At 42.9% G+C, this 18,084-nt stretch overlaps 1 protein-coding gene across 1 annotated transcript in view; it reads left to right on the plus strand.

Annotated features, from left to right (window-relative positions):
* Window positions 1-18,084, plus strand: part of wdr11 (WD repeat domain 11) — a 347,647-nt gene that overhangs the window by 138,733 nt on the left and 190,830 nt on the right. Inside the window, exon 17 of the mRNA XM_073812844.1 lies at window positions 1,481-1,587. Coding sequence (XP_073668945.1) covers window positions 1,481-1,587 — 107 coding nt within the window. The remainder of the gene's footprint in view (window positions 1-1,480; window positions 1,588-18,084) is intronic.

The raw sequence follows: 18,084 nt of genomic DNA on the forward strand, positions 1-18,084 counted from the left end.
AATATTTGGTCAATTATTTAGCCCCCTTTCTTATTAGCACGTTTAGAGTGGTTGCAATGCATGCCTGATATTTACCCATTTAATTCAATACCTTAGTCTTCATTGTAGCAGAAAATGTGAGCTCACTACAACCTCTCATATACATTAAAGTCAATGAAAGAAATGAAAACCAATGCAATACGATTAATGTCCACCCACAGACTGTTTTTAAACGGGGTTGGATAAATATTTTTTGCTTTGATGTGTGTGATTTTGGTTAGATGACAGTTGGTTGTACAGTAGGTTAGAGTTTGACAAGAGTTTACAGTTTGACAAAAGCACAATGTTTTGTTTTATTGCGACTGTATACAAATTTAAGCAAACACTTTGCCGTTTGAATTATGTCCCATATGAACAAAATGACAGAGTATGTATTGTTTTTATGTTTCCACTGTTCAATCGTGCCCGCGCCTCTCTCTCTCTCACACACACACACACACACACACACGCGCGCGTGCGCGCACACTCACATCACATCTTTCTCTAACACTAGTTGCGCATTACGTTAATTTTCACGCGAGTTTTATTTATTTTTATATCGTGTATATTATATTATAATGTCACGTGTCCTGCTACTACTGGCACTTAGCTCTTGCTGATGTGAAGTTAACTCGGTCTGTCCCTCATCATGACCAGGCTGTGGATGCTCAGGCTCGCAAACATAGACGCTCGCGAATTCCGGGAATCCGTGGACCAATCATGACTAGTAGGCCGACTCTTCTCCCTCGTTTTTTTACACGTAGCAGCATATAAGTGATCGTATTAGTGCCTCTGCTGTTGGCTGTTCATATTTATTAGACTTTTTTTTGCCATCGGCCGGGCGACGGCCCTCCGTTGAACGGCCGTTCTGGACTTTTCCAGAACGCACAGATTGCCAATCCGTCCCTGCCTAGACCCTACTGTATGGCCCAGTTTCCGTATCATCATACTGTTCCACAGATGATGGCATTACCATAACCCTCCATCTCTTCCTTACCCACCTCAGCAGGAAAGAAAACTATGAAGGAATGCTATTCATAGAATTCAGGTCAGCATTTAACACCATCATCTTTCACCACGTGATTGATAAGCTGAGCTTGCTCGGTCTGAACACCTCTCACTGCAACTGGATCCGGGACTTCCTGACGGGGAGACATCAGCAAGTTCATATCGCCCACAGCATAATACTACCACCACCCACATGTGTCTGCCCAAAAGTTTATTCATGTGCAATAGATTCTGTTGGTAATCAGGTAAATGAGGCCATGTCACTTTTTTCCAATCATCCATGGTCAAATCTTGATTATCTTGGGGCCTTTCATGCGGTGTTGTTGAGAGCGTGCATTTACCTGTTCGTTTGTCAGGTACGGTAATTGCTCTAGGCTGATGGTAGTCATAATGTAATGACTGTGTGTCTTGCATACAAGAAAATGAAGTTCCCTAAAACTGAACTCTCTTTTAGGGCAGTATGGGGAGTATCGCCTGTATTGCCTGGAAAGGAGACACTCTAGTCTTGGGAGATGTAGACGGAAACCTCAATTTTTGGGACTTAAAAGCTCGCCTTTCAAGGTACAAAGTATATCTTATAAACACTCATAGTTTATATATAATATATATATATATATATATATATATATATATATATATATATATATATATATATAATTATATTTGTAGTCATGATTAAGGGTATATATATATATATATATATATATATATATATATATATATATATATATATATATATATATATATATATATATATATATATAAGGGGTGTAATGGTTCAAATCTAAAAATCTCGTATATAAAAAAATTACCCAGTGTGCTAAGCTATTTTATGTTCATTTTGAAGTGCACAGTAATGTTTGTACATGTGGTATAATGATGCAAGTGCTCTTAAGTGAAAATGTTGATTTTGGCAGAGGTTAAAAACCGCTTACAGTAGGTTTTTATTTTTGTAAAGAAGCCTGTTGTGACCAAAGTGTTAGGTGTTTGTAACCCAATGAATACTTTTATTTTCTTTGAATTTGACAGTAGACATCCGCATAAACACAGAAACGTATCAAAACCGTGACCCTAAAACCGTGACACGCACCGAACCATGAGTAATTTGAACCGTTACACCCATTGTGTATATATAATATATATAATTATATTTGTAGTCATGATTAAGGGTCATTCACACTTTAATGATAACCATATTGTTAACTATTACCACTATATTAGCATTCCACCACTGAACAATAATGATAATTTTGTTTATCCAATCGCACGCTGCAGTGCGTGTGTAATTCATTTATCTTTAAAAGTGTGGTGAATCCACCGTTTTTATAATGTTATACTGTTGTCTGAGGTCTACTTACATACAAAAACATTAAAAGCAAAAAGTAGTTTTAAAGGCAATTTTGTACCCTGGTTTTGAGGCTGGTTTCTTCTGTGATGGATAACAGTTTTGAGTAGTAAACTAGCTTTTAACGTCTTCGTCATTACATGTGGGGAATTGTTTTGAAAACTTCTAATGTGGAAAAATGGCAGCTGGAAGGATCAACCTATATATTTTCGAGCTGCAAGAGGTTGCAAGCACAAGAGATGATGCAGATAAACAACAATTTGTATTGGTGAAGTACCAAACAACAAATCTTCAAACACACGACATGCCTAGAAATGACTGTTAACAACACAGTAAGCGCTAGGGTTGCCACTCGTCCTGGTTTTACCGGGATTGTCCTTCTTTTTAATAACCTGTCCCAGGAAATATATAAACTCTCCCAGGACACTGAATTGTCAGTGTGGACAGGCTTTTATCTCTTCTCCCGAAACGAATTATCTAGAAACAGGAGCGCCCCAAAAACGATATTAGACACATTTTACGCCAGACTACACGAGTGTACCCATGTCTTATAAGAGCTAAAAATAATGCCAATCTTGCACGGTGTACAGTTTGTAACAGACTTCAGCATTGCCCTTGAGGTGAGTTCAACTAATTTAATTTCATGTGCATTTTTCAGGCCGACTAGTTGCTATTTAGACCTGTTTTAATAGAATTTAAATAAAAAGCAGTTTACATAAATAGTATAAGCAGCTTATATAAATTGTAAAAGTGATTTAAATATTTCAATATAATTAACAAATAATTGTGTAACACTTTACAATAAGGCTCATTAGTTTACATTAGTTTACTACATTAGTTAACATGAACTAATAATGAACTGCACTTATAAAGCAATTTTTTTAAATCTTGTTTGTGAGCAAACCAATTGGTCGCGTCATTGATATGTCCAGGTTTTTATCAGACATGGGGGGCAACCCTTGTAAGCGCGCATCAGACTCTAAATCGATACTGGCTTGATCGCAGTGATAGATTAGATTAGATTTAACTTTATTGTCATTGCACACGTACAATGCAACAAAATGCAGTTTACATCAAACCAGAAGTGCTAAAGCAGTAAGTGCAAGATAATACCAAGGATGCTCCAGCATGGTAAGTCACATCACTAACTTTGTATATTACTAATGTGCTTATTACTTGTGAGGTTGTTTTTAATAACACATAATGTTACTGACTACAATTATATTTTAAAAAGGTTTGGACTTTTATTATTTGTTCAACGTTTTTAGTACAATTAAACAGTCTATTATCTGTTGTTAACACATCAAGCGATCTCTAACAAAGCAATAGTGTCACTTATTGTAGTACCAAAATGTTTTACTCGCATAACTACTGCGGCATTCCTGTCTGGATCCAATACTGAGGAAACAGCATTGCTTTTAAATCCCACTCTCTCTGCAAATACTGGAACTTCTTTAAAAAATAAACTTCAACCACACACTCCTAATATTAGATTCCGATGGAAGTTTATGCAGCGACTGTGTTCTTTTGTGCTAACCAGTGGGCGGGGCTACCGAAGTAGACGCTGATATTCTTCTTTGGAGGCAGTGTATAAAATTTGACATTCCAGAACCTAGCGTTGGCTGGGCTTGGTGTAAATAACAGTTGATGTTTCAGTAACAAGGACGTTTTCAGTTCTGAATCTTACAGAATGTTTTACTCCCCAGGGTTCAAAATCACGGTGCCCGCGTTTTGGCGTGTTTTCTCCTCATCAAAGCAGAATCAACTTAAAATACTCCATCATTTACCCCCTGGGGTATGACCATTTTAGGACACTTGCAGATGTTTTGACATGCTCTTAAATGTGGTCTTTTTTCAGTTGCTTTAAACCTATTAGCTAATATCACATAACACTGTATTCAGCACAGACTGTGCTACAATTATAGGCCTATGTGCGTAACATGCATGTACCTGTTTGTATTTTTAAGTAAATGATGTTTATGCATGGTTAGTAAAAAATAAAAGTATAAAAAAAATGCTCAAATAAGGCCAAGGAACGCATACTAAACATTTGTTCACAATCAAAAAAGTACTGGATCTTGTTGGGAGTTGAGAATTTGCTACAAAAAGATGTAAAAACCAATTTAGACACTCATTCACATGAAACAATTTAACTTTTGTAAGACACTTTTTGTTGTGTAAAGACAATATGCAAGGGAGGGTCAATGGTCATTAATATTGATGTGATTCACACTTGAGGAGATAAAGACCCAACCCCCTTATGCCTCTATCTGGAATGTTGTGCTAGAATGAATTTGAGGAGACTTCAAGAGAACATGTTTTGCTTGTAGTTTAATAACAAAATATCGTACAATAAGAGCAAAATATATAAATTATAAGTATCAAATGTACATTTTGTACACATACATTTTAGCAGACAACTTTTTTGTCAGTTTGGAAAACAGTTCCTGAAGATACAAGTAAACATCACATAACTGGCAATTGCAAAGCTTTTTCCCAATCAATGCTAAGAAACCGATACACAACGAGCTCTGCTATGAGCTGTTAAGTAAACTTAATATGGTTCATATAAAGTTACATTATAACATAATATCCAGAAAGTTTTAATAATTTTAATAATTTTTTTAGTAATGTAACAGCTGAGATCTGCAGACCTGTAAGAAAATTACAAACAGTTGTTAGCAAATATTGTCCATAGAACTATCACATAAGCTTACATGCATAACTGATGGGTAAATATCACTGATAACACTAAATTTAGATAAACTATCATGTACATAAACTAAATACAGAACATCTCCTGAGATGAACATCTGGAGTGCTTAGTTATATAAAAAGCGGTTCCCTTTCAATACGGTTCACTTCGCATTGCGTCAGTTTGCTGACGCTATGGGGGAAACTCCTGTTTACTCCGTGATTGAAGCCTATTGGTTAACGTCTGTAGAAAATACAGACCAATGACGTTTGAGCCCGCGCGGGGGCGTGGCACACGTCCCTATATAAGCCGGTGAAATACGTCAAGAGCTCATTACTTTTCTCCTTCAGCGCGAACCTTCTCGCTGCTCCGAAGAAGAAGCCCTTACTCGCCGTCGATCCAAGCACTGCAGCGGACTACAACACACCAGCGTGTTCCCCTGCCGCTTTCCGGTGAGCCTAAAAGAGAGTATCTAAAAGAGCAGAAGCGCGTTGAGATAATGTCGCTTCGGCATTGCGGCTCCTGCCGAGCCCCTTTGCCTGTGGAGGATTTCCACAAGGAGTGCGTCATCTGTCTGGGTCCTGCCCACGCCGAGGCCGTACTCGCCGAGGCGGGCTGCGCCCACTGCGAGCTCCTTCCTATCGCGGTGCTGCGCTCCCGCCTCGAGATCTTTAAACGGAAGGCTTCCCGTGCTCTCCCGCCTAAACAGCAGCGGAGCCGTGAAGCTGGAAGACGCCCTGAGACCGAGTCCACGCCGGCTCATCCCCCGCGTGCTCTGTCTCCCCGCCGTCACCCTGTCACCTTCGCCCATGAAGACCTGCGCCCCCTGCCGAGTGCTAGCGGCATGGTTTCCTTTGGGTCCGGTGACAACTTGGAAGTGATGTCATCCTCTGAGGAGTTAGAGGATTGGGCGGCTTCGGATGACGACGCCCACGCAGCCGCCGCTGATGAACCTACAGAGTCGCGTCCTCACGACTCTGAGCTCATCCGCATCTTGACGCAAGCTACGGCGGAGCTCAACATCAAGTGGTCGCCGCCGTCAGAGCCTCAACTCAGCCGGTTGGACGAGTGGTTTCTGCAGCCCGGGCGCCGTCAATCGTCCCGCCAACGGCCGGCGCCGTTTTTCCCTGAGGTTCACCAGGAGCTCACCAAATCTTGGCGTGCTCCCCACTCCACCCGAGCTCAGAGCGCCGTCTCCCACGTCCTCTCCGTAGTGGACGGCGCCGACGAACACGGCTACTCCAAGATGCCGCCGCTCGAGGAAACTGTCGCCGCCCATCTCTGCCCGTCTTCAGCCGGCGGATGGAGGGCGAAGTTGAACCATCCATCAAAGCCCTGTCGCCTGACATCGACCCTGGCGTCAAAATCTTACGCCGCTGACGGCCACGCTGCATCCGCTCTCCATACGATGGCGGTGCTGCAGGTATACCAGGCAAAGCTCCTCCGTGACATGGACGAGACAGGTCCGGACCCGTCGACCTTTCAGAACCTGCGCAGCGCGACTGATCTGGCCCTTCGCGCCACTAAAGTCGCCACTCAGGCTGTAGGAAGAGCCATGGCCAGCCTGGTTGTTCTGGAGAGACATCTGTGGCTGAACTTGACGGAGATAAAGGACACGGATCGGGTTGCCCTTCTTGACTCGCCCGTGTCACCGTCGGGGCTCTTCGGCTCCGCTGTGGAGGGGTTCACCCAGCGCTTCACTGAGGCACAGAAATCGTCGCAGGCTATGCGGCATTTTCTACCTAAACGATCTGCCTCAGCGTCTGAGACCGGCCGCCCAAAACCGCCGCCAGCTCAACGCCCTAAGCCAGCACCAGCTCAGCCCCAGCAGAGAGCTGAACCGGAGGTCAAGCGCCAGCGTCCTGCACGACCGACTGGCCCGCCTCGACGCCGCGGTCCCCGTCCTCGGATTACGCTGGACCCGACGCCGGCGCCGCCTCCCTGAAGAGAGTCTGAGGAGGAAAAGAGGCTCTGGTCCCGCTTCGGCCGGCCCGCCCTCGAAAGTTCTGCGTGTTTCAGTCCCCTCGGGCGCTGGACACACCCTCGCTGTAACAGCGAAACACAAATTTTTACCTTTTCACAAAAAGAGCAAATTTCCTCCTCTGTACACACAAACACACACACACGGCTTAACGTCCATAAGCATATCGACGCTCGCCGTCAAATTTCACGTTTGGCAATCCACCCCCGGTATGCCGGGCTGGATTCTAAACGTAATCCAATACGGTTATTCACTCCAATTCGCCCGGAGACCACCCCGGTTTCGCGGCGTTCTCTACACCACTGTCCCAGACGATCGTATGCAGATCCTCAGGGAAGAGGTGCGCTCTTTATTACTAAAAGACGCGATAGAGACGGTCCCGGCGGATCAAAGCGAATCAGGCTTTTACAGTCGTTATTTTCTCGTTCCAAAGAAAGACGGCGGCCTCAGACCGATATTGGATCTACGCGTTTTGAATCGCGCTCTTGCCAAACGGCCGTTCAAAATGCTTACAGCCAGACGAATCATGGCGTTAATTCGACCGGGCGATTGGTTCATATCAGTGGATCTGAAAGACGCTTACTTTCACATTCCGATAGCGCCACGTCACAGGCCGTTCCTAAGATTCGCGCTCGACGGGACAGCATACCAGTACAAAGTTCTGCCCTTCGGATTATCTCTGGCACCACGCACATTTACCAAATGTGCGGATGCGGCTCTCGCCCCTCTCAGACAGAGCGGCATCCGCATATTGAATTACCTCGACGATTGGCTTATTCTAGCACAGTCAGAGAGGGAAATTACTGCGCACAAGACCGTTGTACTCCAGCATTTGGAGAATTTGGGGTTCAAAATCAACCTCCAGAAGAGTTTGCTCACCCCCACGCAGCGAATCGCGTTCTTAGGCACGACGCTCGACTCATTAAAGATGCGGGCATGGCTTACACAGGAACGCGCGCTCACGGTCAGACGCGAGGCGGCATCGTTCAAAGCGGGTTCACATCTCCCTCTCAAACGATTCCAAAAAATGTTGGGTCTGATGGCAGCAGCATCCCCACTAATACCGTTGGGAATGCTGTTCATGAGGCCGCTTCAGTTTTGGTTGAAAGCGAAAGTTCCGCCCCGTGCTTGGTTGTCGGGCCGCTTATTAATCAAAATCACGTACAGCTGCGTGAAAGCGCTTTTGATATGGACATCCCCTCACCTTTTCCTCTCGGGCACGGAGCTCGGCTCCGTGAGCAGGAGGAAAGTGGTGACTACGGATGCGTCTGCGACGGGTTGGGGCGCTCACTGCGACGGCGAGCTCGCCTTCGGTGCGTGGAACAACCAGTTGTCTCAGCTACATATCAACCACCTCGAGATGTGGGCGGTTATCTTGGCGCTACGACACTTTCGACCGAAACTCCAACATCAACACGTTCTAGTGCGGTCGGACAGTATGACGGTGGTTTCGTTCATAAACCACCAAGGAGGGCTGAGATCTCGCTCCCTATCCAGGCTGGCGAAACGGCTTTTATTATGGGCTCACGCGAACGTACGTTCGTTAAAAGCGACTCACGTACCGGGTGTAGCCAATACAGGTGCAGACATTCTCTCGCGCAACGGTCCGCCGCCGGGAGAATGGAGACTGCATCCTCAGACGGTCGAGAGAATATGGACCGTCTTCGGCCGGGCGGAGATCGATCTGTTTGCATCAGACGAGAACGCACATTGCCCGATCTTCTTCTCGAGACATCACGATGCCCTGTCGCAAGCATGGCCGGCGTGTCTTCTGTATGCTTTTCCTCCGGTGGCCCTGTTACCACAGGTCCTTCAGAGGATAAGAGAGATGAAATGCGCGATAATTCTGGTCGCCCCGTTTTGGCACAATCAACCATGGCTCCCCGACCTATGGCAGCTGAAAACATCAGCACCATGGCCAGTACCGCTGAGGAAAGACCTCCTATCTCAGGCGAGAGGGACGATATGGCATCCACAGCCGGAGCTATGGAATCTACACGTTTGGTCTCTGAACGGCAACCATCACGCCTTTCAGGACGAGTGTTAAATACTCTAACTGAAGCTAGGGCCCCATCTACCAGGCGCCTTTACGCTCAAAAGTGGTCTATTTTTTCTGATTGGTGCACGACGAAAGACTTAAACCCAAACACCTGTGAAGTGGAGCATATTCTCTCCTTTCTGCAGGAAATGCTGGACAGCGGTCGCGCGCCCTCGACGCTTAAAGTGTATGTGGCGGCGATAACGGCGAATCACGCCCTTATCGCCGGTCGCACCGTGGGAAAACATGATCTCATCATTAAATTCCTCAGAGGCGCTCGCAGACTAAACCCACCGCGACCTAACACGGTCCTGTCTTGGGATCTGTCCACGGTCCTGAAAGCGCTGCGCGGCCCCCCTTTCGAGCCCCTCGAACAGGCTGACCTGCGCGCTCTCTCGTTTAAAACCGCTCTCCTCCTGGCGTTGGCATCGGTTAAACGAGTGGGCGATTTACACGCGTTTTCAATTGACCCGTCGTGTCTGGAATTCGGTCCTAACGATAGCAAAGTGATCCTTAGACCGAGAGCGGGATACATTCCTAAAGTTTTGACCACGCCATTTAGAGTTCAGGTGGTTTCACTTCTCGCCCTTCCGACGGCGGACGGCGAACAAACCCCGAACACGCTCTGCCCCGTCAGAGCGTTAAGAATATACACGGACCGTTCTGCCTCATACCGCAAGTCAGATCAGCTGTTCGTAAGCTTCGCGCAACATTCCTTAGGTATGCCGCTCACTAAACAGAGGCTATCTAAATGGATCGTCGAAGCCATTGCTTTGGCTTACGCCTCCCTGAATGAACATTGTCCAGTTGGTTTAAAAGCTCACTCCACAAGGGGTATGGCTTCATCTTGGGCTTGGTCTACAGGGATTTCTATCGTTGACATTTGTAACGCGGCCGGCTGGTCCTCGCCGTCTACGTTTGTCAGATTTTATAGCCTGGATGTCCCTGCCTTACAAGCACAGGTCTTATCGGCTTAATGATTCACGCGACTGCGTTTCTGTATGCTTTCACGGTGCGTTGCTAGCTCACCGTCATGGCTACCTATTAATAATTCACGCACAGCTCGCGGCGCGCTCAGGGAACCCGCCGTCTCGTGCTCTATTGTATATGCATCATGGTGCGTTTAGAAACTTCACTGTATGCGTATTACTGTCTCATATATGGTGCTTACACTTGCGCTCGCTAGAGCTATGTATATGCTGGGTTAGGGCCACATGCAGTGTCTCTCCGGTAAGGGCACCTCAGTCCGTTGTGTATGCACGGCGGGATGGGATTACGTTCCCCCATAGCGTCAGCAAACTGACGCAATGCGAAGTGAACCGTATTGAAAGGGAACGCTTAGGTTACTCACGTAACCCCGGTTCCCTGAAATAACGGGAACGAAGCATTGCGTCGCTGGCCGTGCTACAAACGTCTACGCAGCGAGTGTTATTCGGCTGCGCGCTTCAGTCGAATAATAATGAGCTCTTGACGTATTTCACCGGCTTATATAGGGACGTGTGCCACGCCCCCGCGCGGGCTCAAACGTCATTGGTCTGTATTTTCTACAGACGTTAACCAATAGGCTTCAATCACGGAGTAAACAGGAGTTTCCCCCATAGCGTCAGCAAACTGACGCAATGCTTCGTTCCCGTTATTTCAGGGAACCGGGGTTACGTGAGTAACCTAAGCGTTTTCAGATTACGGTTTTCAGATGCCCATTGACTACGTGTGTTTCTGTAAGCACATATAAACTGTTTAAAAACTTGTTGCATATGGCATCGCGTCTCCCCACACGTAAACAATAACTTTGCATGTTTAGCGCAATGTATGCAATCATATTAACGCACACACTTAAAATATCCTGTAGTGCAGCCTAACTGAAAGTTGCCATGAAGCAGTGATGTAGTCTAGATTTCTGTAGTGAGTATACTGTGATTTTTCCCTCTCACCCTAATGGTCACTTGACCCAGCGCGACACCCCTAAGCACCACCACACTCACAGGTGCATACACTAAAATTCTTAATGTAATTGAGAGCATTCTGAAAGTGTACTCATAAACTCATAAACTGAATGTGTTATCATCATGTCAGTTTATTATAAGCAAGAAAAGACTTTAACAGCCAATGTCATTTACAGCTGGGGAAACTGGACTGATTTTTAGACTGGTTTAGTGTTAATCAAAATCTAACTCAGGGCCAAAAGTTACTCAACTGTTAATTAAAATTTAATAAACTGTTTACAATCTTCAATCTGTGGCTAACACATGCATTAAAGGATAAAAAAAATTATCCACTCCTTCAATAGCTATTATCGGACAACTATTGATAACATTACCATGTGTAATTTAATGGTGTGAATGTTTTTAATTAATACACATTTAAGATGACCATAAATTAACTCTCATTTGCATAGTCATTTATATAAAAAGCTTCTTCTTTGTATATAAAACAAGCAGTGTCTAAAATGAAAATATTTAATATTTTATTTAATTATTATTACAAGACCAGCATGTAGCCTAATATTAGACACCCAAACCAAAGTGAAGAAAATGATCTTCAATTTGCAGGTCTGAACTGAACATCAACTTGACATGAATTTCTTCACAGAAGTTAAAAATCCTATACATATTGAACGTAGATATATAAATTATCACAGAGAAGGGAAGTTTAACACTGTGAAGCACAAGCAAACATGCTGAAAGAGAAACTAGAGGCAGCTAAAAACCATTAGGGCATCAACATGGGCTTATTTTAGTAAATTTGGATCCTTACCTCCAGATAAAGTAATAAACTGGACTGATGATTTAAATGTTGTTTAGTCAAATGTGCGTTGTTAACTCTTCGGATTTTATGTTCCAGCACTGCTCCACTCGTTCACTTCTCCACATGGACTGTTGGTTTACAGTGTCGCATGAGCTAGGTTTGACTGCATTTGGCAATATGCAGACCGCTTGGTGATGTCAAAGTTCCGTGGCAGCGATTCAAAGCAGAATTCTCAGTGTGATAACTCACTGTGGCTGTACTTTGCTGTCACCGCCTGTGGGTTCTTATGGCGCCACACCAGTCTGCTCCCCAGTCACTTTTGCGCCGCTATGGTAATTTAATATCATACGCCGATTGAAACGCGCAGTTCGGCAGGAAGTCAAACACAGCAAATACATAGCCTAATATCAACAATATGCAATATGCAGTTCAACCAGCTAAAGTAGCAAGTGTAGCATGCTACCACATAAACAATTCTTTATTTGTTTCTTGTATTGTTTGTAATTTGTTATTATTTTATTATATTGTAAAATTAAGTAATTTATTTTCCAAGTTAAAAATGTAAGGCCTTGCCACTGATGGACAGATTATTAAATAACTATAATGGTTATAATCAGTGTTGGGGTAATGCATTACAAGTAATGTGCATTACGTAATAATATTACTTTTCTGAAGTAACAAGTAAAGTAACGCATTACTTTATAAATGAACACATTAATATTTGAGTTACTTTTTAAAAAAAGTAATGCGAATTACTTTTCAGTTTAATTAATTCAATTCAAAAATAAAATAATGTACTGAACTAAACTGAACATATTAATGTAGATTTACGCACTCTGTGCGCCTGAGTGGGAACAGTTTAAATCAGAAACACAGATGGCAGGCCAGAGCTTGACATTTTTGCGATCATAAAAAACACCTGCAAGACCTGAAAGAGATCAAGCCTCAACCAAGTAAGAAAAAGTAACGCAAAAGTAACTTAAAAGTAACGTAAGCATTACTTTCCATAAAAAGTGACTAATGCAATTAGTTACTTTTTGGGGGAGTAATTTAATATTGTAATGCATTACTTTTAAAAGTAACTTTCCCCAACACTGGTTATAATCAGGGTTCTAAATTAACTTTTTTGACCACCAGCCAATGTGGCTGGAAACATTCTAAAGTTACCAGCTAATCAGCATTTCCACTAGCCAAATTTTTTCAAGTGAAAATAAGAGAAATTATGAGTGCCAATGATGAAATAAGCTTTCTTCGTTTCTCTGTCAATAGAAAATTTACTGGGGCACAGGCCCCCCATTTTTTGCTGACTTTTTTTGAAAGCCTGCTGTGTGCAAGAAGTGTGCAACACTTCTATACAATGTCCTTTGCTTAACCCACTATACTACAGTGCAACAGGTACTGCGAAAGATTAAATATGTCTTTAAAAATATTTAAGTATGATCTTCATCATACCTAACATTATTAACATGTTTGGAGGCATAAATGGCATAAAATGTTTGGTAATAATGACAAAAGAGAAATATTTTCTACACTACACAATGATAGCAATGATTAATAACTTATTTTTAAAAGAATATTACAAGAAACCAGTCTTTTTTATGAGTGCTATACTGAATAATCTCAGTCACAGTTACTGCTAACTGTTTATGTAGTGTCCTAGAGTTAAATTTTAGTAAACTAAATATTAATTTCATATCTGAAAATACAGAACAGTATAATACATACATCTGTTGATTTTCTCAGCAATAATGCAATTCTATAGACTTGACAAGAGGTTTCCTGAGATTTTTCCTCTAATGTCTGAGACCTGACAGGGTGAAGATATATCGGTAGTTTGTCTTACCTCCCTTAAACTCATCATCTCTCCTTTCTGATTCCCTTTCCCTGCTTGGCACAAAACATTTCTGATGTCCATCTACAGAAGCCAATAATGATCGAGTCAAAATAAAATTGTATTATTATTTAGAAACTTACTTCTCGTCATGTTTTCATAATTACTCACTTGCGTGGCGTCCCCTTTTGGATCCAGTTTCCCGCACGGATGAAAGACGCGCGTGGACATGGATACATCAGTGCACGCGTCAGTGCGACTGCTTCGTCGCTTTTACAAGCGTAAATTGGGTAACTACATTGCATATAGATCTGCTTTTGCCGCTATTATCTTTGTAAAGGAATACACTAGTTAACTGCTAAAATTTAAACTTGAGATTTACACCTGGGCACAAAAGATTTACACTGGGGCATGTGCCTCAGTAAAGGCGTCTGGCGACACCCCTGTCTTTAGTTTATCCTCCCTGCTCAGTCTGCCCGTTCTTTCTCATTCTTCCTAGTTTTCTGGTGGACGCGCTCAGTTCGTTTCCATGGTTTCTCGCGCTGGTTTCGCGGCAAACTGCGCACAGCCAATTGCCGTATGAAACATCATCACGTAGCATTACGGCACAGTGTTCATAAGAAATGTAGGAAGTACTGCCAGAGGGATAAATGACCGAGAACAGAGCTTTATGTATCATGCAGGCAATGCCTCTTGCATCATCTAAAAGCTTTTTTTTACCATCTTATTCCTATTTATATAATATAACTTATTAGTTTTACATAGGAATACTTTACCGTGACGATTATTGAGCAGTACTACCACGTGAAACTATTTATCACTAATAAACACCCAGTGTTGTTAGCATATAGCCCGCTAGCATCCACACGGTGGAGGCTGAAGCTAGCATTTTCCGATCTAATGGCGGATTCATCTGATATATGCTTTTCTGACCTATCCTCACCTGAGCGGGAAGCTGTGGAGGAGTTGTTTCCCGGTTTTAGCAGATCCAAGGCGAGGTACAGCGCCCACTTCACCCTGCCTTCCGACGTCCACAAGCGAGCAACAAACATGCATTCCACGCGATGCAGCTTCACGGACCGTGAACGACATGAAAGCGATCGGGAAGCTGTGGAGGAACCGCTGCCCGGCCTTCGCAGATTCGGCAAGCCAAACATCACCCTGGCCCCAGACGTTCGCAGGCGACCGAGGCATGTCACAACCGAACACCCCACGCGATGCAGCTCCGGGGACCGCGTTCGGGTAAACGAAGACGCCATCGCCCAGCATGAAAGCGGTAAGACTCCGCTTGTTATTGTAACATGTACTACTTGCCACATGTATAGTTTAGCTTCTGCTGTTAGCATAGAGGGGTTTACATGCACTAAGTGTATTGAAGTATTAAGGTTAACTGAGAAGGTTGCTGAACTAGAATCGCGCATCCGAACGCTAGTTGAGGATAGCAAAACCGCTAATGTTACTGTCGCAAATAATCTATCGAGCGAAAAGACTAATGGCTCGGTTCCGACATCAGATGCTAATATAAATATTACAAATACTGTATCGAGCGCGCATAGTGTTTATCAAAATACACATGGCTCGGTTCCGTCATCAGAGTCAAGTCGGCGGTCAAACTGGGTGACTGTTAGACGGCATAGTCATATAAGGCGTCCTTCTAAGACCCATAACGTAACGACAATTTCTAACAGATTCGATCCCCTAAGGAGTATACCAGCTGAAACACCTTTTAAAAGTGCCCTGGTCATTGGAGATTCTATACTCAGGAACACTAACATTGAGGCACCAAACACCATAGTCGACTGTATACCGGGAGCCAGAACGTCTGACATTAGATCCAAACTTAAAGTGCTGGCTAATGCTAAGCGGAAGTTTTCTAAGATTGTTATTCACGCCGGCACGAATGACACTAGGCTCCGCCAGTCGGAAATCAACAAAGATAATATTAAGGAGATGTGTGAAATTGCAAAAACAATGTCAGACAATGTAATATGCTCTGGTCCCCTCCCCGCCTACCGGGGAGATGAAACACATAGTAGATTAGTGTCTCTCAATGGATGGATGTCAAAGTGGTGCCCTCAGCATAACGTAGGGTTTATAGACAATTGGAAGCATTTCTGGGGAAGACCATTTCTCCTAACCCGAGATGGCCTTCATCCGTCATCGGAAGGAAGTGCTATACTCACTAAAAATCTGATCAATAGTCTTAATTCTGATATAGTATGACTATCCAGGGCCCAGGTCAGGAAACAGACGGATCGGCTTAACCGTCCATCTGTTAGCTGCCGTGATATGTCAAGATCACATATATCCCAGCACTTCGAGTCAATCTTACCGAAATATCAGCACATTTCAACTGTATCTGTTCCCCGAACATATAAATACAGGGCACCGCTTGTTACATCTGGTACAAATCTGATTCAAATAAAATTAGAAAACAATACATTAACAGATGAATCTCGAATCTTAAAATTCGGCCTTCTTAACATTAGATCGCTTACCAATAAAGAACCTATTCTCAATGAAATAATTACAGACCAAAACTTAGATGTACTCTGTTTAACAGAAACCTGGCTTAAAGCAGACGACTACATTAGTTTAAATGAATCCACCCCACAAGACTATTATTATAAACACGAACCTCGATTAAATGGGAGAGGGGGTGGTGTAGCTACAATATACAACACAATGTTTAAAGTAAACCAAAAATCTGAGCTAAAATTTAAATCATTTGAAGTAATGTTGTTAAATATGGAAATAACTGATCGTAACCACAAACAGCTTTCTTTTGCTTTAGCGACAATCTATAGACCACCGGGCCACCATGCAGATTTCCTTAATGAAATAGCAGATTTCCTATCTGAGCTTGTAGTCACTGTAGATAAAGCTCTTATTGTTGGTGATTTTAATGTCCATGTGGACAACCCAAAAGACGCATTAGGACGTGCGTTTATAGATGTTCTAAATTCTCTCAATATTAGACAAAACGTGACAGGGCCAACGCATACTCGTAATCACACATTAGACTTAATTCTGTCACTCGGACTCAATATTAATGACGTCGAAATATCACCTCAGAGTGATGCAGTTTCTGACCATTACCTTGTGTCATACACTGTACTTCTAGATAGGATCACTCAATCTACAACATGCTACCGACTAGCCAGAACAATAATTTCCACCACTAAAGATAGCTTTATTAGCACTCTTCCAGACCTGTCCCAAATGAAACATGTAGCAGATAACTGTGACAATCTAGATATTGAAATAGAAAACCTAAACAATGTCTGTTCTAACACATTGGATGCCGTTGCTCCCATTCGAAAAAAGAGATTAAAAGAAAAACCGCCAGCTCCATGGTATGACCATCACACAGCAGCCCTTAAAAAGGCAGCTAGAAAAATGGAAAGAAATTATAGAAGCACAAAGTTAGAAGTATGGCGCGCAGCATGGAAACAGAGTGTTAAACACTACAGACAGGCTATTAAAACCGCCAGATCTACATATCTTAGCAAGCTTATAAATGAGAATCATAATAACCCTCGTTTCCTCTTTAGCACAGTTGCAAAACTGACAAGAAACAAAGAACAAACAGAAACCAATAGTAAACTTCAACACAATAGTAACGATTTCATGAACTTCTTTTCTAACAAAATTACGGCTATTAGGGAAAACATCGTAACTACCCAAGCAGCCATCACTCTACCCATTAGTTCACTAAACACTAGATTACCATATGAACATTTTGATTCATTTAAACCTACTACAATAGATGAGCTCTCTAAACTAGTCACATCATCCAAATCATCGTCCTGTATATTAGACCCCGTTCCCACAAAACTACTTAAAGAGGTATTCCCTGTAGTGTCAACCCCGGTTCTAAATATCTTTAACTCATCGTTAAAAATAGGATACGTTCCAACAGCTTTCAAGCTAGCAGTTATTAAACCGCTGATTAAAAAACCACAGCTTGATCAGGGAGAGCTTAATAACTTTAGACCAATCTCAAATCTCCCTTTTCTTTCGAAAATATTAGAAAAAGTAGTGGCAAGCCAGTTACGCACATTCTTGACAAATAATAGTACGTATGAAAAGTTCCAATCAGGATTCAGGCCCCACCATAGCACAGAGACAGCGTTGCTTAGAGTTACAAATGACCTCCTATTAACATCCGATCGTGGTGAAATCTCAATTCTTATATTACTAGACCTTAGCGCAGCCTTTGACACAATAGACCACACAATCTTACTCAATAGACTAGAAAACTATGTTGGTATCAGTGGTCAGGCGTTAGCCTGGTTTAGGTCGTATCTAACCAATCGCTATCACTTTGTTTATGTAAATGAGGAACAGTCATATCACTCCCTGGTTAAATATGGTGTACCGCAGGGATCAGTTTTAGGTCCTATCCTGTTCTCATTATATA

Source organism: Paramisgurnus dabryanus, chromosome 20 (genome assembly GCF_030506205.2).
Source record: "Paramisgurnus dabryanus chromosome 20, PD_genome_1.1, whole genome shotgun sequence".
Lineage (NCBI taxonomy): Eukaryota > Metazoa > Chordata > Actinopteri > Cypriniformes > Cobitidae > Paramisgurnus > Paramisgurnus dabryanus.